This window comes from Thunnus albacares, chromosome 12, assembly GCF_914725855.1.
Source record: "Thunnus albacares chromosome 12, fThuAlb1.1, whole genome shotgun sequence".
In the NCBI taxonomy this organism is placed as follows: Eukaryota; Metazoa; Chordata; class Actinopteri; order Scombriformes; family Scombridae; genus Thunnus; species Thunnus albacares.
In genome coordinates this window covers 1,059,719-1,085,862 of record NC_058117.1, presented here as the reverse complement: position 1 = coordinate 1,085,862, position 26,144 = coordinate 1,059,719, and the positions used below count along the sequence as shown (strand labels likewise).

The following is a 26,144-nucleotide window of genomic DNA, read 5'->3' as shown; positions in this document are numbered from 1 at the left end:
TTCAACTTAAATGTGCAAGTTTACCAAATAAAAGATATTCATCAGATTTGCTGTGATAATTGCAATGATAAACATATTAATATATACTTATACAATGATAGTATTTCCCTGCAGTCAGTATATTGTCGTTACCACTTCCACAATTAATTTATATTGTCATTATTTATATTTACAAAGCAACATAAAACAGTAGTGAAGTTGGAATACCACTGATCCTCAGAACAGGGCACTGTAGTACATGTTATGGATTAATTTTCATTGCCACTTCAGGTTATGTTAACTTTAATTCACTAGTTTGAACCACAAAATAAAAATACAAAAAATAACACTAAGAATAATGACATTTGTAATAAAAATATATTTTATTTAACAGAAACATTTTTGGACATCCTTTTCAATCTGGACAATAAAAGGACAACATAAACATGCAGCTTTTACTGTTCAAACAAACATTTTGACAGCTTATTCTGTGTTCTTCAGAGTTGACTGATAAAGACAGAATAATCTATCAAATCATTAGTCTGTTTGAACACTAAAAGCAGTGTGATTAAACTTATCTGATCACCTTCCAGCAGTCAAATTGCTGCACATATAATAGCTGACAAGGGTCAGACCAAAACCACACCAAAGGTATTCAATTTACTGCTCTGGATGAAGATGCTCTCATGGCAGGAACAACACCCATGATTCACTGGCACTGCTGATCCTCATCTGCTCCAGGAGCTGTGTGTCGAGCAGCAGCTGCATGGAAAACTGCTTCTGTGGAAGACAATACCATTACACATAGAGTTAATTTACTATTTCATACATTTTATACAGTTGTTTTTACACAGTTGTGAAAATAGTGTTATTTAACCAAGAGTAGGACTTACAGGATAAGTTAATATGCTACATAGGCAAACAAATGTGTATGACTTACCTGAACCTCTCCTGACTTGGTCTGCAATACTTCTGATATGGCGGGTGTGAATGTCACAGACATGGTGAATAATGCCAACCCATAGTGCCTGAGAAAAATAAAACAGCACAAATGAATGAACTCACTATTATAAATCATCTATCTATCTATCTATCTATCTATCTATTTACCTAATGTTCTCACCAGAAACTGTTCAACCTTATTCCATGCAGATTTTCATCCCAACAACAGACTAGATCAGATTATTTAATTGATTAACACACTTTCAGTCAGAGACAAGTAGCTATTCAGTGAAATCAACTTTTGTTGTCTTTGGTTGTAATGAAAACCAATGTACTGCCAGCCATCAATGGCACATGGTGAAATACCCCTGATCTATTACACAGTCGCTTTAGGATGAAGATAAAGGCAATACCATGCATCGATGCTACAAGACCTCTCTCATAGCTGGAGAAACAAAAGCAACATCAAGAAAATAAGTGCTACATGACACAGTCACAAACCCTTGTAATACATTATGTTACGTCCTAAGATGCTGGGAGCCTTAGCTGGCCTGGATAAACACACCAAAATAAATAACAGAAAAATTCTACGTCTGACTGATAAAGGTAAAATTAAAACTCTGGTAGCAATTACGTGTTTTTCAACATTGAAATGGGGAAAACGTTACTTGTGTTGGACCATAAACTAACTTTGCCCCCCAATGCGTACATGTGCTCCTAAATGACAAATTAGGAGCAAACAATGAAATCATGGAGCACTGTGAAAAATATAAATATATATTCACAGGATGTATTAACTCGGTGATGAGCAGACTTCTCCTCAGTTTATCTTTCACACTAACTCATTACTCTAACTTACTGTCTTTAGCACATCACCATCGCGCTAAATATCTTAGTTATCAATCAATGTGTTGTCTTACTTCCACAGAAAATGAATAAATTGTTGGGTTATTAGCACGACGTCACCTCCCTGTTGTCTCTTGTCAGATGACCAGCTCCGTGAGAGGCACAAACTGAAGCTAGAGTGTGCTAATATTTAACGTTACGTGGCGGCGTTTCTTTTCAGGGAAACTAATGTACTGCTAATAAACATTGTACATCATCTAGGTTTTGAACCATTACCAGCCGGGCAAAATAAATATACATTACACTCTTACCTGTCCAGCAGTAAACAGGAAACTTCGGCGTCAGTCTGCAAACATTTCTCTCATCAGGGATTTCCATCTGGGTTTATCCTCGTTTTATGCCGTTGCTTGTCCCGATTTCGTTTAGCTTCTTCGTGTTTTCGTTTCTTTGACGAGACATGTCACGCTCTTGTGATTTTCTAAATAAGGATGATCCTCCATTTATCAGATTTTGGTTTCAAAAACTTCTCACAATACAAAACGTTTGGTCCGTTCTTCTTTTTCGTTTTAAAACCGGTGCATTTCCAGTAGTCGCCCACTGAATCTAAAACACATAAGGCCCTCACTGGAACCAGTGTTAGGTTTGTCTATTCTGTGCTACTGTAGAAACATGGCAATGCAACATGGGAGCCACTGTGGAGGGGGACTCGCTCCCATGAAGATATAAAGGGCTTATTTCTAAGGTAACGAAAACACAACAATTATTATTTTCAGCTGATTAGACACTAATTAAGAAATACTTATAAATAATCTATTCAATTTTTACCAAGTCTGTTCTTTTAGATGTTACTAAATACTACACACTGGACCTTTAAGTAAGACTACCTTTATACTTAATCTTCTTTTTTGAGCAAGTAAATTGTATGTACTGTTATATTATCAGCTGCTTATGGTCCCAGGCTATAGTGTTAATTGCAACAGCTGTTCTTTGTCATTTTTCTACACACAACTGAGTAATGCTGCCCTCTAGACCTACCCAAAATCTGTGAGTGTCTTGTACTCCCCAACCCATGTGTGGATCTGAATGCATTTTTTGAATATGTGAAGGTGGCATGTCCAAGCTAAAATGGAAATGTTTAAACTTGGAAAGAAACTTAACAAATCTGTGCTCTGTTTTGACTGTTGAACTAAATCTTTACTGATAATAACAGTAACTGTGATAAAGTTCCATGATGGTAGTATACATACCTGTAGGCAGTAAACAAGCACACACACTTGCAAAGATGCAGGAGCACTCTGATGGTTATGCAGCACTGACTTAATTCTTTAAAAATGATGCCTTGTGTGGTACAGCACACCTCCTTGCAGTTTTAAACATGGAAGCTACACAATGGATTAGTATATGTAGTTTATAGTCTATGGTTGGTGTGCATACAACACTCCACAGCTCATTACTTTTAATTAGCCACACCTTTGTTTTTTGGTAAGTGTTAGTGCCAGCTGGAGCAATGCCAGCACTGTGTGTGTTAACTGCCTTCATACTAGAAGCCAGAGTATGAGAATTTGACAGACAGTAATAGAGACAGACAGCAGTAGAATTGCACCGCTACTCTGACTAATTATATATGAATCACCAAGGGAAAAAGGCTGAACAGATCTGCTGGGCTAAATGTATGTGAGTGTGTGTGTGTGTGTGTGTGTGTGTGTGTGTGTGTGTGTGTGACGTCAAAGGGACACAAATGAGCAGTTTGGCTATAAAAAGAGAATGCGGGGAAAGGACCAGATGCAGTAGCATCAGCAGCACCTCTCACCCACGCACAAGCCTTGCTTCCACTGCAGCTCCAACACTCATGCTACTGTAATGGCTAAGGAAGAGTGGAGCACTGGTTTCCACAGCTGACATGGTCGTTAGTACTGTTTGTTGGAGATTTCATATCCAAGCTTTAACAATACAATCGATGCAATCAGTCTGTTCCAGTTTTCACAAAAAAATAATTGTGCATGTGACTTTCTGGCAACTCACATTGTGTATGCAGTAAATCTAAAACATCTACATTATATTTTATTGCAGCCTGTAGTAGCCTTGGCAACCTTTGGCTGTTTTCATGGCAGCAGTTTTAGAAAGAACAGGTAACAGTGCAGCCAGCAGCCGTGCTGTTGTGATGCTGCAGATGATACTCTGCAGATTGAACTCCTGCCAAGGGGAGGGAGGACAGCTTTAATGCAGGTCTTGACACGACTAATACAGCAGATCTGATGCTGCTTTAAGTTGTTTGCCATGATCAGAGAAGACTACATTGTTTGAAAGGGAAGTGTAGTTTTTTCTCAGTTGACTTTTTTTATGCTGGGCTTTTGAATTTGTATTCTTATGAAGTTCATTTGTATTTTAGAGTCATCTTTGTTTTAAAAAAAAAACCTGAAAGTACTCAAGATCTCTACTTCCCATTCTTCTGAAAGTGTTTCAGGGCTGTTAACTAAAATAAAATGAACTGCTCTTCAAACAACAATCCCTACAAGATCATCATCTGTAATGAGGGTGGAATATGTCCACTACTAGTACTGTAAATGTGTGTTGTTTGTGAAATGCAAGATCTTCAAAATCCAAAACAAAATCTGTGTTTTCACTTTCCATCAAACTTCTGACATGATTGCAGTATTTTTGAATAAATGTCCATATCACAGTTAATAAATGAGTCACACCACTGTGTGTTGAGACTGACAGAAGACAAAGAGAGGGAGAGAGAGAGAGAGAGGGAGAGAGAAGAAAGTGAGAGAGCAGAAAGTGGCTGTGAAACAACTCTGACCCACAAAATGACCTCTTTGTCTACTGCCCACTCAGGTCTGCTGGATCCTGAAATACACAGCACTTCTAGTGATCTATCCTAACAGCTGGGGTCAGAAATTACATACTGATAGACTGTAGAGCATTAACACTGCAACAAAAATAGGCTTTATGATTATTATGTTGTGTGAGGAGACTACCGATAAACTAATGGGGGTGAGGGTTTTTTTCATTTAAAGGAACAGTGTCACAAATTCTCAAACAGTTAGTGTATAAATAATGCCATAAAGGCCATGTGAAACACATACTGATGGGTAGAATTAACTGTGCTATAATGTACATTTTAACAGCACTAATTCCATCAGAACAACAGTCATGATGACTCTATTGCTTTTTTTCCCTCTTGCACTGTACTGTTTTTTGATTATGTCCTTTGAGCTGCTAGTAAAATCTATTCAAGATGTGTTGAGGTTTATCATCTTCAACAGTAACTTCACATTGACTTCAAAACTTCAAAACTGAGAGCAGCAGAGTGGTGAGTACGACATGACTTGACTTGTTGAACTGATAGAATTAGTGCTGTGGAAATGTACTTTATACTGAACTGAACCACGTTCACACACAAGAATCCCTAACCACATACAGACACAAGCATTCAAATACAATATTATCTCGCCCAGCACTGACAGACAGTACAGAAAACAAATACACAACACCAGCAGGTGCTAAGGAGGCCTTTTACTTTTTAGAGCTACTGCTTACCACACATTGGAACAAGTTGAAATACATCATGCATTTGACTTGTCATGATTTTCCAGATATAGAATTTATTTGCAGTGACAACCAAAACAGATTTGGTTTGTATGTAGCTCAAAGATTATTTGTGGATTATGGAAAACCAGAACCAGAAAGCTACATTTAATCCTATAGATTTCAGATCTTTTCTTTGTTCTTCCATTCATCCCTTGGTTTGGGGTTCAGTGGGCTCAGTGGTAGCAAGTCAGACTGTGGTTGTACTGGGCAGCTTCCAAGTGTGAAGGTGTGTAACTGTGTGAATGTGATCAGAGTGTTCCTGCAAATGAGAGGCTGCCTCTCAGTGAAATTTCCCTCAGTAAATAAAAGTTAAAAAAAATACGTTATCAAATCTGAATCCAGTATTGAACTTGCATATCCAATCTGAATCATTTCCAATCACATATTGAACCAATTAGTTTCTATTTGTATTTCTAAGTTACCGTAAGTTTTAAAAAAAGACTTTTAGGTAGGAGGAAGAAAGGTAGAAACACTACAGTTTTGAGGAGAAGCCAAATAAATGTTAACCTGAAAATGAGAAATATGACATGAAATGTTGGTTAAATCTGATGCATTGACAGAACAGCTGTAGCTGCACACCTTTTTACTTTTGAACACCTTTTTTTCCTCAAACTATCTGATCCAAATAGAGGCAGTAAGAACTATTAAGATTGTGCTTGAATTATTTTTTATCATACTGTATTGATGAATGATGATGTATGTCTAAACACTGTCATGTTGAACTACAAAAAAGCAGTCCACTCGTGATTGTAGAGGCATGGTAGAGAGTGATTTTCTTTCTCTAACAAACAATCTTTGGCCCATTACAGACACTGGGTTCCTGATAGCACATTAGCTAGACATCATTACCTTTTGGCCATTAGGCAAGTCACTCATGGAATTAGTGTTAATTAGTTACAGCTGACATAATCTGCAGTTTGTGAGGTTTGCCATTTCAATGAATGACAGTCAGTGTTGTCTGAACATGAGAAGCCAGGTATTTTGTATACCTACAACAGATTCCAACAGATCTAAAGTGGAAGTCGCTATCAGAAACCCCTGTTCAGCATTGTTGGTATTGCCTTCCTTCTTTACTTAAAGGACCATTCCAGTGGTTTCAAACAATCAGTCCAACAATAAATCCTTTGTGCTTGAAACTTACATCACTGACAGCCATTTTAAATTAATGCAAGTGGTGCTGTACTTTTAAAATTAGTTTTTCCCATTGGTTTAATTTCAGTTTTAGTATGCTATCAAAATCAACTTGCACAGAATTGAAACTTTCTCAACATAACAAATGCATCATAATGGAACACATGTCCACACTGACTTTTTTTTTTAAGTTACTTAATTTTAGAGTTTTAATAGTGTGAAAATGGTGCAGTGATCTGAAAATCTTTCCAGTTGATGCATTCAGGTGCTGAAAAAAGGTTTGACCACAGAGCATCTTCATTCAGCTGCCACATAGCATTGCATTCATAAGCTATGATGTTTGGAAACTCAACAGGGTTAGTAAAAATACTAGTTAGTAAACAGAAAGTAGTTCACTCTTCAAAGCAGTGACACTTTCACAAGAAAATGTCAGGCAATGAATATGATGACATGTAGCTCTGACAAGAAGATGAAAACACTTTCTATAGAATGACTGTTCCCTATCAGTTTGAGTCAGAGTATAGTGAGGAGGAAACTGTGCTGAGGCAAGCAGAGCAAGACAGGAAAAGGTCAAGAAGAGGGAAAACTGCTCCTACATCATTGGATTAACCAGAATGCCGAACTCTGGAATGGACAGACAGCACCTGGTGGTGGAGTTGTAACACATGACAAACTATCAATCCACAAAAGAATGTTTTGCTGCCATGAATGGGACATTTTGGAATAGCTGTTAGAGGAGTTCGACAATGTTTTGGTGAGAAATGTGGTTTGCTTCAAATGGCGGAGTCTGTCCAATCAGAACTACTGTTAGGTGGGATGCTGCCATGGAAATTTGTCCCTGGATAAAAGATTGTTTTACAAGCATAATCATTACTGTGCTGTGGATGTTTGTTTTGGTGAGTGAAGCAGTGAAGTTTAAGGAAGGTGTATCACCTGAACATTTTGTTTCGAACATTTAGAATATTCTGAAGATTACAAAAGCTAAAAGATGTCTGGCACTAATGGAAGGTGTAAGCAGATATTAGTTATCTCTACTAAATGAGGGAATCTCTGTCTATCTATCTGTCTGTATACATGTATGTACTGTATGTATGTTCACCCTTCATATATCTTGAAAACCACCTACTTTACACTTCACGGGTGCATTGCTGGGAACCCAAGGAAGTGCAGTGTCGATTTGGTGCAATTTGGAAATGCGACACATTAATATTAATAAACTTTGAATAAACAAGCAATCAGCAAGCCGCTGATGTGGGGCAGGATTTAAGGACTCTGAGACTCTATGTCATGATCAGAGCTGTCCAACCCTTCCATGAGAGAAGAGGGAGGACATCTCTCTTCCTTTGATAACATGATAGCTTTGTTGTCAGCTTCCTGACTCATTTTAAAAAAGACAAGAGAAAAAGAGAGAGAGAGGGCGAGCGAGCTGAGAGCAGGAGCGAGCAACAGGGAGACAGCGATGGAAAGCTTTCTCTGAGAGAGAGAAAGCCTGTGAATGAAAATACGTTATTTTCTGATTGTTTCATGACAGTTACATTCTAAAGCACAAATAAACAAACATCAAACATTCAACAGGTGTCTGTGGAGACAGACACTCTTAGTTTCTGTTTCCTCCTCTTCATTTCTCCTTTTCATTCATTAATCACATCCAATAAATGCAGCAGTAAATAGTTTTTCCCTCATATGTGAATGCTGTGTTTCAAGCATGGCAGCTGAGGAGCGTGTGCATGCATGCGCGTGCGCGAGAGAGAGAGAGAGCAAGAGAGAGAGAGACTACTAGACTACTTCCTGCTGCAATGTGAGACATTCAGTGAAATAAGGAATATTTACTTTAACAAGTTCAACTCTGTCATATCACATTTCAAAGAGCTCAATGACCTCTCAAAATTAAAAATACTCCTAGGAGCTTTTAATCAAGAATGGACAGACTCCTATGCTACTTCCACGGGCAGTTCAAAACCAGTATGTCTCAAAAAAGCACAAGTCTTTTGAGCAAATATACCCACTCAAATGATCAGAACTGAAGCCACAGAAAATTAATGATCTAAGAGCCCAATATGATTGATCTACTTTATCTTGGGAAGCACATTTTCAAAAGCTCTCTCTTATGTATTTTATTTTTAAAATTTCGCTATTACAGCACTTAACATCTGTGTGTAATAGAATGTTAGTTCCTTTCATGTTGTTGGTATATATACTCATTGTGTTGAAACAGCAATACCGGAGGCCAAGCAGTCAGCCTGTTCCAAACAGGCACGATTTGAACTGCACTAGTTTGGCTTTAAACTTGCAAAACCACTGGTATGGTTCTTTAAGTCCTATTCCCTTAAAAGTCATGTCATGACTGTTATGTGTACTCTCAATCTAACTACCTTCAAACTCTTCTACTACCTACATGTAGTTTAACAACTCCCCAACACTTAGCTCAACACAGCACTTCGAAGAACAGCACAGCATATCACAGCACAGCATAACAAGAAGAAATCAAGACAAAAACAGTGAGGAAAGGTAAGATAACTGGTAGAAAGGCAGAACAGGAAGCGCTACTAAATTAAAAATGAGGTCTACAAGCAGGAAAGGATGTCGTTCATGTCATTACCTAGCATTCAGAGAGTAAGGCTGCTACTGGCTCTGCACTTACTTCTCTCTTCAACTCAAAAGGACGAAAGAGGAGGAAGAGGAGAAGAAAGAGGGAGGCTCTCCAAACCAAGAGGAAGTAAAGGAGGTGGAAGTGGGTGGCAGGGGGTTGGGTGGATAAGAAGCGTGGGGGTGAGTTGGGTGAGTGGAGGAGAGGCAGGAGGGGAGGAGTGGTGGAGAAGAGGGAGTGGGGAATTTGGGAGTAATAGACTGGTGGTAGGGAGCAACGTTTCCTCTAAGGCTGTGGACACACTACAACTCATTTAATACTTCCTGACTCTGAACACATATGGCACAGTTAATAAATTACCATTAGACTAATATTAGCCAAAGCTAGCTTACAGTAATGTAAGGTAGCCTAGTTAAAGAACAATTCCAGGATGCTTTGAGATTTTGTTCAGTTCTTGCTCTGCCACAATGTAAATTGTTTTCCAGTACGTTTAGTAGCTATTTCTATCTAAATACTACAAGACACTCCAACCAAGGAAGAAACATTAACTGTGTACAATCTATTTTAGTGTCTTCCTTTGATTTGTCTCTTGGCCTGATTAATGATTGTGATGAACAGACGCCGTGCCTAACCCTGTATATTCAATATTAAAGAACTCTGATTAGGGTCGAGTCAAAAATGGTAGCAAGCTGACTAGCCCATAGGCTAATTTAGCAAAACATATAGAAGCAACTATTACTGATGGTAGCTACAATTGGTAGATTTAGGTAGAGTGCAAATGAAAGAGTCACTGAACTCCAAACCCAAGCCTAACAGAATTTTCATCTAAAAGATTGCCTGCCTTCCCCACAGGTCATTGCTGTTAGTAGGGCTGTACCTGAAGCTTCAAAGCTTCATTTGTTGCCGTGGTATTTGAACATTAAAATCAGTATATTTTTCCTGGCTGTGGCGGTCTGATAGGAAAATGGGTGAAGAGACAGAAGGAGAGACAACGCAGGCAGAAGTGGAGGTCAAGTCTCTCTGCCCTGCTGGCCACCTCGGCGTCGCTTGTCGGCTCGCGCTGAAGATGCTTCTTCTGGTGGGGAAGCAGGCTGCTGTCTCTCTCTCCCAGACAGACAGAGAGTGAGACAGTTGTAAGCAGCAACACACTGGGGAAAACAGGGTAGCAGGCGCGTGGCACAGGGACTCGCCAGAAGAAGCAGCAGCAACTTCAGCTCAAGCTGGACGCAGAACACAAAACACCGGCAGGCAGAGAGGAGGCACCTGCACCGTGAGACTCGCTCTTTCCCGCTGCCTCTGTCATCTCTCCCTCGCACTCCTCACCCCTTGCTCCTATCAGACCACAACCGCCGCTGCTCCCCCATAGCAAAGCTTAGAATAAATTTGACTAATTGCCGAAGCTTCAAAGCACAAAAAAAGGTATTCAGGACAGCCCTAGCTGTTAGTGAAATGGTGCAAGAACTGGAAATTGACCTCTGTCAAACATCTGTTCTAGAGAATAATATCAATGGGTGGCTGGCTGCAAACAACACCCATCTGAAAAGGGCAGTTGAGTTGGCTAGTTGACAACTTTTCAACAGTAGATTTAAGGCTTCTCACAGATTTTTGATCAAGGTTTGGTCACAACACAGTTGATTAGCTATCTATCCAACAGGGGAAAGCGGAGGGTGCATTGCAGTATGTCATCTAAATGTCCTCTTATTTATATGGCTTGTTTACTTGCACTAACTCATGTCATCCAACAATATGCTCATTACACAAAACATGTTATCTTCATGCAATTTTAATTTCTAAGATCCAAGGATCCATTTGTGATTTGTAATGCCATGCACAGATATATCAGGAATTGTTTAGGACCCTGCAGATTGTTTAAACATGCTGGTAATATTATCAGGATGGGTCAAATCAGTCTGCAAGTTGATAGTTTTGGTTGAGATTGAATCTGCCCTAAAGCCCTCACACTACCAGCTTGACTGTGTCCCCAGCCTTAGCCAGTGATATCCATTCATGGTTTTCAGTCATGTAAATCTGCAGTTGTCTGTTCAATCAAACACTACAGCAAAGTCAGGACCAGTTAAAAAAAGATCCTAAAAAAGATCCTGAGGCTTTATCAAACTGGGATAAAGATCCACTGGCCCTGGCAGGGCTGTTATGCAAAGTTGTATTTACTGAAATTGCTGATGTAGAAAAAAATGGCATAATAGCATTAAATCAGGGAGTACCCCCATACATTTACTATACATAAACATATACTTTTTTAGTTCACTGACTATTGACTATGTCTACTATGATTTGGAAAAGACAATACTGTTTTGGTGCACACAGAGCCATGAGGAGGTGCACTCTGGCAGGAATTCAAGCCTTGGACACTGAGACCAGTCTGCAGGGTGGATGCAGACTGGTCATATGCATAGGCTAAGATACCAATTATTTAGGTTACATTTTTCAGGGTTTTTGTGCAGGTTTTAACTTAGAACCACCTCTTCAAGCTTAATATAAGTAAACTTGTAAGCTTGTTCTGGTTTCTTTTAACACTGCATTCTTGTAGTTTGGGCCTCGTTACATTCAACTAGTCAACTAGTTTGGTTAGTGCCTTCCACTTTGAGCTTTCAACATAACTTAATAGGTGTTATCCCTAGTTTAGGAGGTATTGATTTTTCCAATAGCAAATAATTGTTCCAGTACATTGAATGTTAAGCTCTCTTGAACATTCCCAGAATACATTATACAAGCTAAGAACATCTTTGTTTACTCTGCTCATTGACTGATAGAAGTGCAGTCTTAGTGGAGTTTCTAGTTCAATAGGTAGTGAATTAGATATAACTAATGAATAAGACAAGACAGCAAATGTGCACATCCTAGAACTAGTGGCTGAATTCTCCATATATTTAGAATGACCACTCGACCAGTTCAGTGATGTATTCCACTGATTGGTTTGCCCTTTTCTAACTGAAGCTGTTTTTAGTGACAGGTGATGTAGTGTTTGATAGGTTTTGAGACCCGCAGTCGCACACAAGATTTAACACCACTGGCTTAGAGGAAACATTGGTGAGGAAAGTGAGTCGTGGAGAAAAGGGAGTCAACAGAGGGGAGAAGGGTGAATCGACTGGTTTTGGATGGGAATCGAGGAGGAATTATTTACCTGTAAGAAATGGCAAGAGTGCTCCTGTTGCTGACTGCCCTTAGATTTGACTAGAGCTCTATCTAGGTTTAGGTTACCGGATCCTGCGCTGGCTCGTAGCTGGTTGTGGCTGCTGTTGTTGGTGTAGACCTCTCGGGCCCTGCTCACCGTTAGGCTCGATGACCATGCCCCTTTCTTCACAAGGGGCCCGTCCACAAGACCAAGTGGCAGCAAGGGGCCACTTCCTCCACCGATACCGCCACCGCTGTTATTGCTGCTACCACTAACTGGCACACATGCTGATGACGCTGCATACTTCACATCGTTGTTGCTCCGGGAGACTTTGAGTGCAGAATGGTGGTGTGAGTGACCATGGTGTGCATGGGTGTGTGTGTGCTCATTGAGTGTACCGTAAGGGTCCATTATGAAGTACTGTTGGGACTGTGAGGAGGAGAGACTGGGGAGGGGAGTCTGGGGGAACTTATCAGGGTTGTTGCCGGGGTATCGGCCCATTGTCATGGCAATGGGCGAGGGGGAAATGGAGGGTGAGGGTGAGGGTGGAGGTTGGTGGTGGTGAGGGTGGTAGAGACACAGCTCCCGTTCCAGGTTGTCATCTGAGCTCCAATATCCGGAGCCCGGTGCAGATGCTGAGCCGTGGAGCTGGTGGTGGTGGTGGTGGTGGCTTCGATGCTTGGGCTCCGCTGATCGACAGCGCTCGCGGCTCTTGCTGCGCTTCCGGTGGCGCACTCCCACTGGTGGAGTTTCACCTTCTGGGCTGGCCCTTGAACCACCACCACCACCTCCTCCACCACCAACACCACCATTAACGCTCCCATTATTGGCCCCCTTGGAGGACTGTGTGTGGTGTGGCCCCTCCAATGAATGTGACTTGGTGAAAAGTTTCTGGACTGAGTGGACCAGATGACGAATCCTCCCTGGGCTGTCATTGTTGTTGTTGGCCCCCATACCCCCACTGTGGGCCAGCACTCCTCGTTTGTATTGCAGTGTATGGTAGCCATCTCTGGAAAATGACGGCTGACGCTCAAACGGGTCCGCAAAGTTTGCTGGTACCCGGGTGGGCGTTTTACCTCCATAGCCTCCTCCACCTCCTCCTCCTCCCCCTCCCCCTCCTCCTACATATGGTACCATGGCCATACACTCATCCTTTACCTCAGGATGGTGAGATGAGGAGGTGGAATGGCACCTCCTTGGGAAGGTTCCATATGGGACGATGCTGTTGCTGTCAGAGGGGTACGAGGTACGCTGAGCATTGTAGTAGGACAGCTCAGCTGGATGTGGCATGGCAATAGGCACTGGCATGTCCATCTGACTAATTAAGTATGGCTTGCGGTCACCATGGTGACCCAGTGGATCATATGATGGTTCATAGGAGACCACATGATGGTGGCTCCGACTACCAGAAAGGCCCTTCATGACAGGGGGAAGGATGGGTGGATGGAAAGAGGAATGTTATGGATGAGAGATGCCAGGCAGGCCCGTGGTCACAGAAGGGCTGCAGAAGACTTTCCCTGAGAGGAGAGCTGCACACTCTGGAAGACAGGAAGGGAGAGAAGCAATAAGACAGAGAGTTAATGCAAGGCAACAAGTCCAGCAACAAACAATTTACCACTGGAATGATGTAGACCCAACTATAACCTCTTCCACTCCTGCCCCCAACCATAGACCCATTTTTGGGGGGCACAGGGGATGTTTAGGGGGAGATAGCAGGTCAATAGTATATGCCACATAGAAGTGATATACATCATCTGAAAGCTAGGAATCTCAAGATTAATTATTCTAATTTTGAAAGTTTGAAAGAGTGTATAAGGGCTTAGAACATTATGATGGAAGTGTATGATGGCCATTCCCATGCTCAATTATGTCTCATAAGTTGTTGCAGTAACACTTGGGTTGGTACCATTTGTTACACAGATTTGGTGCAAAATGTAACCATTTTTGACCAGAGAATTAATATAAAATGATCAAAAATCCTTCCAAAATACCACATTAAGACAGCAAGACCTTGAGGAACACCATAGACAAATTCATGCTGTGATTTGGTATCAAACACTTTTGACATTTGGAGATTTCTGTAAGAATTTTTCGGCGATCAGATGGCGAGCACTTCTGTTCTGGAAATTGTTCCCTTATTGTCAATATACCTAGGAAAGCCATACACCCTCTCTGAATGCCCTTGATCTCTAGTTTGTGGTTGTAACGTTTCATGAGGCTGTGATTATCCTAGAGGTCACAATAGGTCATTCTACACAGTAAGGTCAAGTTTCAAAAAATGGTCTCACTACAATGAAATGGCTACTACAGGGACTAACATCATCACACATGAATACAATTGGTTTCAGCTTTCCAGTCATACCAAATTTATGCAATTCCAAGACTGTTTGGTGATCCCAGTATGCAGAAATATTCAAATACACCACTTTGAGAATAGGCAAAAATGTACTGCCTGCAAAAAACTGCATGGTTTTTGCCAGAGAACCCATTTTCATTTAGATATTTGAAGGTGAGAGGCCAAGGGACCCCTTCGAAAATGGCCATGCCAGTTTTTCCCTCACCAAAATTTAGCCTAAACAAGTTAACAAGCTAGCATGACATAGTTGGTGTCATGTAGCAGGTGGATGTGACTCCCCTCGTTGAGACCTGCTGAGAGATGTAACAGCGGAGCAGAGGAGAGCGACTGAGATAGCGATGTAACTGAACTGTGCACTGTTTTTTGACATGGTTTCTTTTTCTTCCTGAAAACAAATAATTTAAAATATAATAAAATAAATAAAAATTTTTGTATGAGACAAATATTTGTAAAAAAAAAAACAACAACTAAAAAACCCACTGCTTTGCCGAACAACGTATTTGTATTTAGGCACACCCCTAGTGCCTATCCCAGAATACAACAGAATAAAAAGTCTATTACACATCTGTGACACATATCACATATCACCTCTTTCAGACAGCAGACGTGTATATGACGCAGGTCTGCTCAACGCGTGTTGGATCCACATTGGACCCATTCATGAGACAGCTGACACCCTGCTTCTTGCTGTAAGCAGAGACTGCAGTCTGCTGTGTAGTTCATACGCTTTACTGACAAACAAGATAACACACCAAATTACATTGAATAATGAAAATATAAAAGTTACATTTCAGTTTCACTTCCTTTGTCTGTCCATATGCAGGCTTTCCCTTTCTCTTCATCGCCCACGCATGTGCTTTCTATTTTTCTCTCTCCTCCCACTCTCTCTCTCTCACTTTTTTTCAGCAAGTCTGTTTAATGACATTTAAACATCGGTATCATTGAATTTATTTCCATTCCTGGTAGCAACGCCAGGTCATGAAAGCTGGGCAGCCTCTGATGCAGGCTGACCCATACAGATAGACCAATAACAGGTTTAACGTATGTCACTGGGTCAGTCTGAATGGGGTAATAGACAGAAAAACATATACTGGCAAATCAGATTCCCTAGTTCACCTAACCTGCATCTCTTTGGACTGTGGGAGATATCCACAACTCCCAGAGTGAACCCACACATGTACAGGGAGAGCAAACTCCACACAGAAAGGTATTCAACCTGGCATTCAAACTGCAGGCAGGCTAAGACTGCCTTTTGGAATGGACACAGCTGCACAACCTGCACAGCTTGAAAATTCTGGTATTTATTTCCAGATAGAAAACAGGAGCACTTTCAAAAGCCTGTTCTGTTTAAGAGCCAGGCTGATTTTTGTTAAATGCTGAGTGATGAATTTCCAAGTGCCATATTCTCTTGAGCTTTTGTGTGTGCGGGCCCACTATCTGAACCTGGAACAAGTTTAATAATACTTTCTTCTTCATTTTCTTATTCTAACTTGCTTGCTTGAGCTGAATTCTGCATAGCACAAAGCAAAAACACTTTATGAGCATTCAGAATCTGCTTTGGTCTCAGATGTAGTAAAAGCCTCATGTGAGGGGTAGTAGTTGAATGTAAAATACTGTAGCTTGAATGACGAGGTGCTTCAACTTTACTAGCAGGTACAGTGCCTGAGAATGTCTGCTAATACCATAAGACAAACTCAGCTTTCTGTGAAAAGAATTAGATAGTGAGCATGATGTATTCATATTTATACTACAATTACAAACAGTTTAATACGCCATGAGCGCTAATGAGATGAAACTGTTGTTTGCCCAAGATGTCCTGATCTGTGTGCCAACTTTAGTCCTGCCCACAGAGGCTCTGATTGGCTCAGTCTTTAACCAGGAACAAGCTGTTTCCTGGGGCAAGTCTAATGACTTTATGAACTTAAGTCTCACTGACAGTGGTCCTAATTGGTTAACCCTGTTAACCCTGTTAACCTTTTAAGTCTTATCTTCAGTCTCAAGATTTAAGCCTTTGATTGGCTTGATTGTTAACAAAGAACAAGTAATTGCTTGGGGGAGGCTTAATGGTTCTGTCAGGGTTCCCTATCTTTTCAAGAAATAATTTTCAAGGATATTTCTAGGATATTTTCAATCACATAAGGCTGTTATGTCTAATTGACACTCTGGACTAATAAGTTCCTCTGCATGGAAGTCTCCTTTAAAACATATGTGTTAATATACCTCATCTGTGAAACCAGTCCTTAGATGCTTAAGACATTATGACCAATTGATTATTGATGGCTGTAGCACCCTCCTGGATACACACACACACACACACACACACACACACACACACACACACACCTGCAGATGTTTGGTCCTTCACTTTATGAATATTAGCACACTATAATAAGGCTCTTCTACACCTGATATTAACATGTGATCTGTATCTGGATAAATTATGTAGATAATGACATCCAATCCATGGATCTTTGCATTTGCATCTGGTATTAAAATTCTCAATTTCTCATCCAATTTTGTCAACAAACATGGCATGTCCCAAGTCAAAGAAACTGCTGCCAACAGACATCATTCATTTTTGAATCACTTTTTGCGAGGTAAGGCATGGCACCCCAGGGTTAAGGTTAAAACAACCGTATTAAAAACAATTTTTAATATGCAGATTTTGAGCTCAGCAGTCAGAAAAAAAGTGAGCATCAGAGCAGTGACGGAAAGATTTGAGACGGTAAACACAGGGCAAACAAATGCTGAAAAATCTCAACACAGAGACGAGTGAATCTGAGCTGACCGACAAAACTGCTCAGCTAACAGCTTAACTGACACATTTTGGCTGCTTGTGGAAGACGGAAATCAATAATTGTCATTTTTCCAAATTCATATCTGTGTTATGTGGCTCTCTCATCGCTGGTAAACATTCAAGATTCAAGATTAATTTTATTGTCATTTTCTTGTGTATTTGCTTACAAAAAAGCCAACATGCTGTACTTTCCAGCCCACAGCAGTGCAACAACAACAGAAAGGATATATATACTGTATATCTAAAAATCCCCTTTAAAAAAATGAAAAAAACATATAAATCCCGAGAGAAAAAACAAAACAAAAAAAAGAATGAGCAGTTAGCAGTACATTAAAGTGCATTTAGAGAGAAAAGTACATGTCTCAGTTTGATGTAGACAGCTCTTGCATGTCAATGAGTGACCAGCACTGATGGGGGAGTTATATAATCCATTTTGCTGTCCAGAGAACATTAGGCAACATGATTGTTGGAACTGCCGGTTTTTATGGGTTAACAGAAAGCCTAGCTTGTTGTTATGAGTGGATTGGATCCCCCATATTCTCTGTGTTCTCCTCTGTTTTTCCTCTCCCTTTTGTGTTTGGTTTTTTCCCCAGTTTGTCTCTCTCTGTGTTTGTGTGTATGCTGGGCATGGCATCCTGGTTTCCCTCTCCCACTTTCAACCAGTGCACCTGCAGCTGATCATCTAATCAACTTAACAAGCCACTGCAGTATAAAACCTGGGCTCATCCGTCAAGACTCATTCAGTCAGATCATTCAGTCTACTACACGGTATCAACGTCAGGCCAAGTTGTAGTTTATTGAGCTTCGTACTAGTTTTCAGTCTCTCTCAGGTTACCAATCCAGTCTGCCACCATTGCCTCCCACAAACAGCTTCATCCTTGTCATCTACCTCTGGTTTTGGATCCTCCACTTATCGCCTGCCCAGCTTTGCTGAGAACCTCATTCTCCAACCTGCAGACTACACAGAACCCTTCATCTGCCCTGCTCCTCCTGCAATAAATCCTTTTCTAAACCACTCCTGTCTGAGTCTGTGTCCTGCATTTCGGGTCCTAGACTGAGTAACTATAACACTTGTACTTCTCCACGCTTGCCCCGCTTCCATGTCCTGTTGCACCGCTTTCAATGTTTCCTCTCTGGCGCAGCTCCAGGCAAGGCCATAGTCTCCACTGGGTCCACTGGGTGTAACAGACAAGCGTGCTCAGCTGATTTAGCTCTCCCAGCCAATATTTCTCGTAGCAAAAGTGCTTGTTACAAATGTCCAAAAGAAATTGACAAGCATAGACATATTTCCCTTGCACTCCACACGATGATATAGATGTAGCCAGACATGGACAAAGACACTGCAAAGTCAGAACTAGGAGAGGCCACTGCAAACGTCAGTCACGCCACCATCACACCAGTTCATGGAGAGAGAGAGAGAGAGAGAATATCACCAACAAGGACCCCTTAATTTCTCTTCTTGTCTTCACAAAACAACTCTTCTGTTATCTTCATGATGGGTCATTAACCTATCGGATTTAGCTACACTGAGCACAGCTGTTTAACTCAGGAATCAGCTGGTAGACACAACGGATAACGACTCTTAAGCACTCTTCTACGTGTGAGGTAAGTATTAATATTATTGGAAAATACTAGCAATGCAACTTGTTTGTTGTACATTTTGTTCAAACGTATGGTGACCTTTTGTAAGTGTAAAGGTAGTTAGCTCTTATAAATAATTGTTAGCGCTCGCTAGCTAGTATCCTGCACCTTATGTGTGAAGTTGAAGTGACCTGAATCTGTTTCTCTAGTTTTCTCGAATTAATATAACGTTATTCATTTTACATGGAGTAGAAATAACCTGAATTGAATTGTTTGGCCAATTTACCACACGCTAGTAGTCTAATAAACCATCGCTGCTCATGGCTGCTATTAGTCTCATAAACCAAGCTGATGCGCAATGTTAATGCATAAAAAATATTGGCATTTAATCACTGGTTAATTTTTCCTGACAGTTGTGGATTTTATTGATTTGACCTTTAAGTAGATAGCTGGATAGAGCCAACAGCTAAAAAGAATCTAAAATAACAAACTACAGCCATTTGTGGTATATGTTAGCCAGGTAAGTTTAAACAGTGAAATTTTGTTGAGCATAAGTAATTGGCTGATTTTATTACAGACTGATCACTCCTACAGAACATAATGCAAAGGAACGAAGTAATCACATGTACATGAACATTTTATATGGTCTTATTGACTCTTGCAGGAGTTCTCAGACACACCACTGCCTGAATAGAGAGATCAAGCCCTGGAAATTGGCCCTAGTAGCCCTTGACATCTTCAAATTACTCATTGTCACAGTTTGCACATTGGCACAGGTTTGTACATGGCAGCTCATGCAGTCTGCATGTGCATCTACCCTTAACACAATTAGTTCTTTTACATGAGCAATGCACAAGCTCCATTATTAACTCTGGAGCTGGCGGAGGTGTCATCCAGTCCACTGATGGGCAGGTTGGGACCTTGCATGGTAGCCCCTGTACGTTATGTGTCAGAAATAAGGGGTAGTAATGCTTGCATGTTTTTCTTAAATAGGTCCCATAGATCACTTATTCCGTCCCAGCACCTCTGGGGAAAAGTAGCAGGTGTGTAAATTTTGTGATTTTACTTTTGTGTGTCAATTAAATAGATAATCTGAGATGAAATGGAGCCAACAGTTCAGGTCTCTTCCATGGCTGTTTTTAATGGTTGTAGTTTTAATATTACCAAGCACTTCATCAGACATTGGAGTTAAGAAGTAAATGTGAATGAGTGAGGGGCTTAATTATGTTGTGCTTCTCTTCATCTCATGTATCCACTGCAGCTAGGTGTGCACATGCCTCTCTCTTGTGACAGAATCACGTGGGTGAGAATGTAGTGATGTGATTTATTGAATAGATGACCTTCTCAATCCTTCAAGTTGAGCTCTTTAACCTCTTAAGCCTGAGAGCCCCCAGTGGGGGCAGGGCTGCCCACACTTCACACGTCACAGGGCATTTAAACACGCAAGAATGGAATAGCAAGCTTGTGCCGTAACAGAGTTATACACAATAAACTTTGGTTCTCAAAAAAGGTAATGAGTGAAATATCATTCTGACCTCCTCCTTATTTCCATTCTTTGTTTCCTCTACAGATTCACAGATCAATATTCACAGTTGAAGTTCAAGATCCACATTCACACTAATGTTCTTTGCATGATACCAACCGTCTTCTGCAATATCTTTTTGAATTAAAAGTGCCTTTTCACTTCTCTTCTGGGCTTGTTTTATCTTTGTAATGTTGGTAAAATGGCTGTAGCAGTCCCGGTGATACCCAGTGTTAGCTGGTATAGCAGGAGGTTCCTGGAATCTTTGCACTGCTTCTTCAGTGACAACATTCTCTCTGGTATCAAGGTCTCTCCATAGAAACACTGAATTAATACATTTTTTTCCATCCTGTGTCTGTAAAGGGGATTATAGGACCATTTTTCTCCACTACATGCATACAGCACTCAATTTCTGTGATTTGTGCTGGCAAACCTAGATGGGTACAAGAGTAGTCTAGTGTGTGGCTCATTTTTTATGACGTTATGCTCATCATTTTGACAGATGATTGACAGGTGAAGTTCCTAGACAATACAATGGACCTCGGATTTGTGAAATCAGATATATTTATTATGTGAAAAGCTCACAAAGAAACTTTTGAGGACATCGGTAATGTTATGACAGAAGATATAAGTTCTCACATAAAAAGTAAAGATGAGGACTACATCTAAATTACAGACATTTTTTGTGTGTTATCAAGCTGAATAACGAAGTAGGGAGATTGTTAATTTTATCCTCTAGCTGTTTTTGGGGAAGCCTGAAGTTTGAGGGAATATGAGAGTTTAAATCCCCAGATTTAAGATGTCATGGACGACAAACATAAGGACAAACGTTGAAAACACAATGATTGTAGTCTGATTGCAATGCAAATCTATTTTATTTTAGCGTCATTGACAGTAAAATGTTAGTGCCATCTTTAAGTTCACTCATTGATTTAGTAAAAACTGGGATTGAGGTTTTTAACTCTGGGATCTAGTACCCACACTGTTGAAAATAAAAAAAAAAAAACTTAAAAACTGGCACTTTGCCAAGCACATCATTGGATGATAAGTACAAATACATCATGCATGTCGGACCCGAAACATAGGTGCCCGCTCTCATTGCCATAAAAAGTAACTTAGACAAAGTTACTAATGAACAAAAAATGTGCAAGAGGTACAAGCGGCAACAATTTTTATTTCATTTGTTGAAAACTGTAGAAGTTGTTCATAAAAAAATGGATCCTCCCTCGATAGGGACTGTCTAAATACACGAAATCTCCCATTGGCCCGCCGCTTATTTGGAATATTGGTAACAGTAGCAGGTAGCAGTTACCAGTTGACAGCTAGCTAGTGGTTTTGATTTTAAAAATATATCTAAAGATGATATTACTTTCTGTTCTTGCTGATTAATGCTGTTACCTCTTCTTTAGAGTCTTTTCTGAAGATTATTTGAAGGTTATTTTGCAAAATGTCCCACTTTTTAGGTCCAAGTTTGAGATATATTCAGTTGCCCATCTCAGGTGCAGCCAGAACACAGCTACATGAAAACAAGACGAGATATCCTGTCAGAGGACTCAGACCAGGTTGCTCTCTCTCTCCATCAACAGCAGCTCACATGTCCCATTAAAATGCTTTTTGAGGGTTTTGTTTGTTTGTTTTGTTCTGTCTGAGATCCAATAACAGTGTGCTCTGAGTGCATTTACATTTTGCATTTACATGTTTTCCTTACCTAGATAACGTGTCCAGGTACAGATTGCATGTTAATGCCAGGTGTAAATGGTGTATAAATGTTTGGACATATACCTGCAGTTGTCTGTGAGTGAGTGAGTGAGTGATGAAGCTACACCATTGGTCAGCCGGCCGTGTTAGAGTTTCCCCATTGGCTGTTACTCTTTCAAAATGAATGAGGACAGCAGCCATGCAGAGTGACTGTGTGGCTCTCAGTTCTTATGTTAAATGCAGTGAAGTCGATTAAACTTTAAACAGACGTGTGCCAGCGTCTCTGCATCTCCCCCTCTACCACCCAATGTGATCTACTCTTCGGCTGGCAATGCAGTGAGCAGCCAGCAGGAGAGATGCTCCTGTAATTGGATTTTATTTTTTTATTTTTTTTTTAACTAAACTAATACCAGGATGCAAGCTTTTTATTTCTCTGACATTTCACATCACAAACAATGAACAACAGAATTAAAAAGGTAAAACATGTGACTCAAAAGCTGTTATATCAATTTAGTGTGGGGCAGCTGCTCTGCAGGTGCTCTTGATTTGACAGTAACTGCAGTAACTGGGCGGAGATAAGCCTTCTGAATTTGCACCCAAAATGCCCCAACTTTCTCACCGCAGCCTCCTTAACCGGGAAAGAATCACCAAAAAGGCACATAGAGGCATGAGGAAGTACACAGCACAATTAAAGCACCCCAAATAATCTCTCAGACAAAACACTCAATACAGAGTGAAAAACAAGAGACATCCATCGAGTGAAACAGATGAAAGAACAGGAGGACTTAATAATAATTAGAATAGTTATGAATAAATAAAATCAATTCTCTTTCAAATCAAACATCCCAAGGTATGAGTGGAAAGTATTGTTCTTACAACAGTATTTATAACCTTTTTTTACTCAAAATACAGACGAATGACAAATTAAAGGAAAAACTTGTACAGGTCTGAATGCTTGATGAAGAATGGTGTTCCACAGCTTTGGCATTGATTCTACAAGTCTCTGGAACTCTTCTGGAGAGATGAACACCATTCTTCAAAATGATAGTCCCTCATTTGGTGTTTTGATGATGATGGTGGAGGGCGCTGTCAAACACGTCAGTCCTAAATCTCCCGTAGGTTTTCAATTGGGTTGAGATCTGGTGACTGTGAAGGCCATAGCATATGATTCACATCATTTTCATACTCTTCAAACCATTCCGTGACCCCTCGTGCCCTGGGAATAGGGGCATTGTCATCCTGGAAGAGACCACTCTCATCAGGATAGAAATGTTTCATCATAGGATGAAGGTGATGACTCAGAACAACTTTGTATTGATTTGCAGTGACCCTTCCTTCTAAGGGGACACATGAACCCAAACCATGCCAGCAAAACGCCCCCCACAGCATAACGGAGCCACCAGATCCCCTCACTGTAGGGGTCAAGCATTCAGACCTGTACCAGTTTTTCCCTCAATTTGTCACCTGTCTGTAGCTTAACCATGTCATGTGATATGCTACTTGAGTAAATATTAATGGTACCACTACAAAAAGGTGAACATTTAATATCCAGGAATTCACAGTATGGACACTACCATTGACTACTATCCCTGTAACAAACTGGCCACAATTTCACACATTGACCATACACAGTCAGTCCATCCATATACTAGGTTTTTACCTAGTCTAGTTCTTCAGCGGTTAGAATAAAAAATAAAAACTTTTTCTCTGTAGAGGGTGACTAACAAAGGAATCTGACTTGACTCACAAATTAGGCATTAGTAAAAAAAAATCAGATAAATTCAAGAAGAGACAATGTCAAACTTCCCTTTTTAATTCAATAAAGTGACAAAAAACAAAAACAAAACAACTACAATTCAACTGAAACAATTCCTCAATTAAAGCTGCAAGCAGCGATGAACGGGCCCTTGCACCTCACAGGTGTCGGAGGGAGCAGCCGCCATGGTATCGCTACTGGAGGTCGGTTGACACACAGCAGTACAATAACCAGGGAGTAACTGAGTCGACTCTACTGCTTTCTCCCCCATGCCACTGAGGATCAGTTGCCAAAAAGCCCGCCAACAGTGCAAGGATGGTCCCATCAGCATCCGAGCCGAGGAACCGAGCCGGACTGATAGACGGACTCCCATAGTCACGTCCGCGTCCCAAACCCTCGACGTCATCACGCCGGATCACGTCGCCATCTTGTCACACACACACACACGCATTCACCTGCATGTCTTCAACACTGTACATAGCTGTTATTTGTGTTTGCTTAGGTAGAATTAGATTTTAGGATAGTGGTTTATTGAATGAAGCATTTGTTAATTTTGTTAATTCTGCTAAGTTTAATAAACATTGTTATATCTTTAAGTTGTTTTGTCGTTATTGTGTTTAATATATTGTGAAAAGTGGCTGACTGAGGAAGTCAGAGCTCCAATTCAGCCCTTCTTTGTTCACATGTAAATACTGTTATCCCTCAGATATTAGTAGTTCTATTCATTTTTATAATCAATGATTATCTCTGATAATTATTAATTATTGCTAATGACGTTGTAATGATGTTGTGTGTCCCCTGTGAGGCTCTTTAACAGTTGGTGTCTGAATTATTAATTAATATTAATAATCTCTTGATTTCATCATTACTAATAACCAAACGCAATCCTACCAGTACCAGACAGACACCAGAGCAGACAGACTTCTGCCTGTTCATACACTCATAACACAGAAACAGCACACCGTATAACATGTAGGGAAGAACTTCAAAGGCGATTCTTACTTTGCACTCTTCATTTATTGCCTGTTTTTTACAACCTAATTTTGTGGAAAGGAGAAGAGGAACAACAGGTTATGGAGAGTCCCTTGAGAGCGCTTCACGTGTGTCAGTAGCCCCCAACTCTGGGAGTGATGTCTAAATTAGGAAATGTGCATCATGTAGCAGGTGGATGTGACTCCCCTCGTTGAGACCTGCTGATAGATGTAACAGCTGAGCAGAGGACAGAGACTGAGATGTAACCGACATGTGTGCGGGTATTGACATGTTATTTTTTCTTCCTGAAAATAAATAAATGTAAAGGCAATGGCGTTCCATGAAAACTAAAAGCTTCGCAATTTAGCATCGCAAAGGTCTTTAGATGACACCGACCGCATTTGAAATTGCTCTGGTTAATTCTCTAGGAGGAGTTTGTTAAAGTACAATGAATGTAAACACCCACTAATTATATGTCATGTTACTGTATAACGTGTATACCACACCATTTTAATTTCATGTAAATCGGATGATGTTTGTTATATAAGGCTGACTTCCTGTTGTCAGTAGATGGAGCTATGACTACGACTCAATACTGACATGTAGATGTGTTCACGTGTGGATCCAATCAAGCATGTGAAATTTGAGGCAGACTGGACCAAGTCAAATGCAGTTACAACAACTTCCTGTTTCATGGCAAAACATGCAAATTGACTGGCAAACCATGTCAAGTGAGTTTCATAAAAACTCAAGATTTTGATAACTTTTTTATTTCAAAGTTCTTTAGAAGACACCGACCAAATCTGAATTTGACCAACTTGTGTCAAATCTCTAGGAGATTTGTTGTGTTGTGTCAAATCTCTTACACAACACAACACAACAACTCTCAACACAAAACCTTTACACATCTGGCTGGTGGAGGCCTGGGAGGAAGACAAGGGAAAGAAGTTAAAGGAAGCCACAACTACCCAAGTGCAGGTTTCCTGACACCCTCTCCAACCCCGCCCAGTGGCTCCAGAGCCAGGAAACCAAACCAACCTCATAAGCAGAAGGCAGAGAGAGGGATGTCACAAAACTTAAAAAATTCACAACAACTTAACTGTTGGGGATACAATTCTGAAGTAGGTTCTTGAGTAACCTATTCTAAAAAATAGGTTTTTGAGAAAATTGGATAAAAGTCGCAAAATTTTACATTTTTAGAGCTGAAGACCATTGGGGAAAAGATGCAGATGAATTGAGAGATTAAAATG

General features: G+C 40.5%; 1 protein-coding gene and 1 long non-coding RNA gene across 2 annotated transcripts; one reads left to right on the top strand and one right to left on the bottom strand.

Moving 5' to 3' along the window:
- Positions 1 to 10,753: 10,753 nt before the first annotated feature.
- Positions 10,754 to 13,634, bottom strand: LOC122993338 (disks large-associated protein 1-like). Its single transcript, XM_044367424.1, has one exon. It carries the CDS (start codon positions 13,632 to 13,634, stop codon positions 12,159 to 12,161), a length of 1,476 nt encoding a protein of 491 aa, XP_044223359.1. The 3' UTR covers positions 10,754 to 12,158.
- Positions 13,635 to 17,797: 4,163 nt separating this feature from the next.
- LOC122993944 lies at positions 17,798 to 20,634 on the top strand. Its single transcript, XR_006406470.1, has 6 exons — positions 17,798 to 18,133; positions 18,196 to 18,970; positions 19,611 to 19,722; positions 19,940 to 19,989; positions 20,208 to 20,245; positions 20,517 to 20,634. It is a non-coding gene; the product is annotated as an uncharacterized LOC122993944 (long non-coding RNA).
- Positions 20,635 to 26,144: the final 5,510 nt, after the last annotated feature.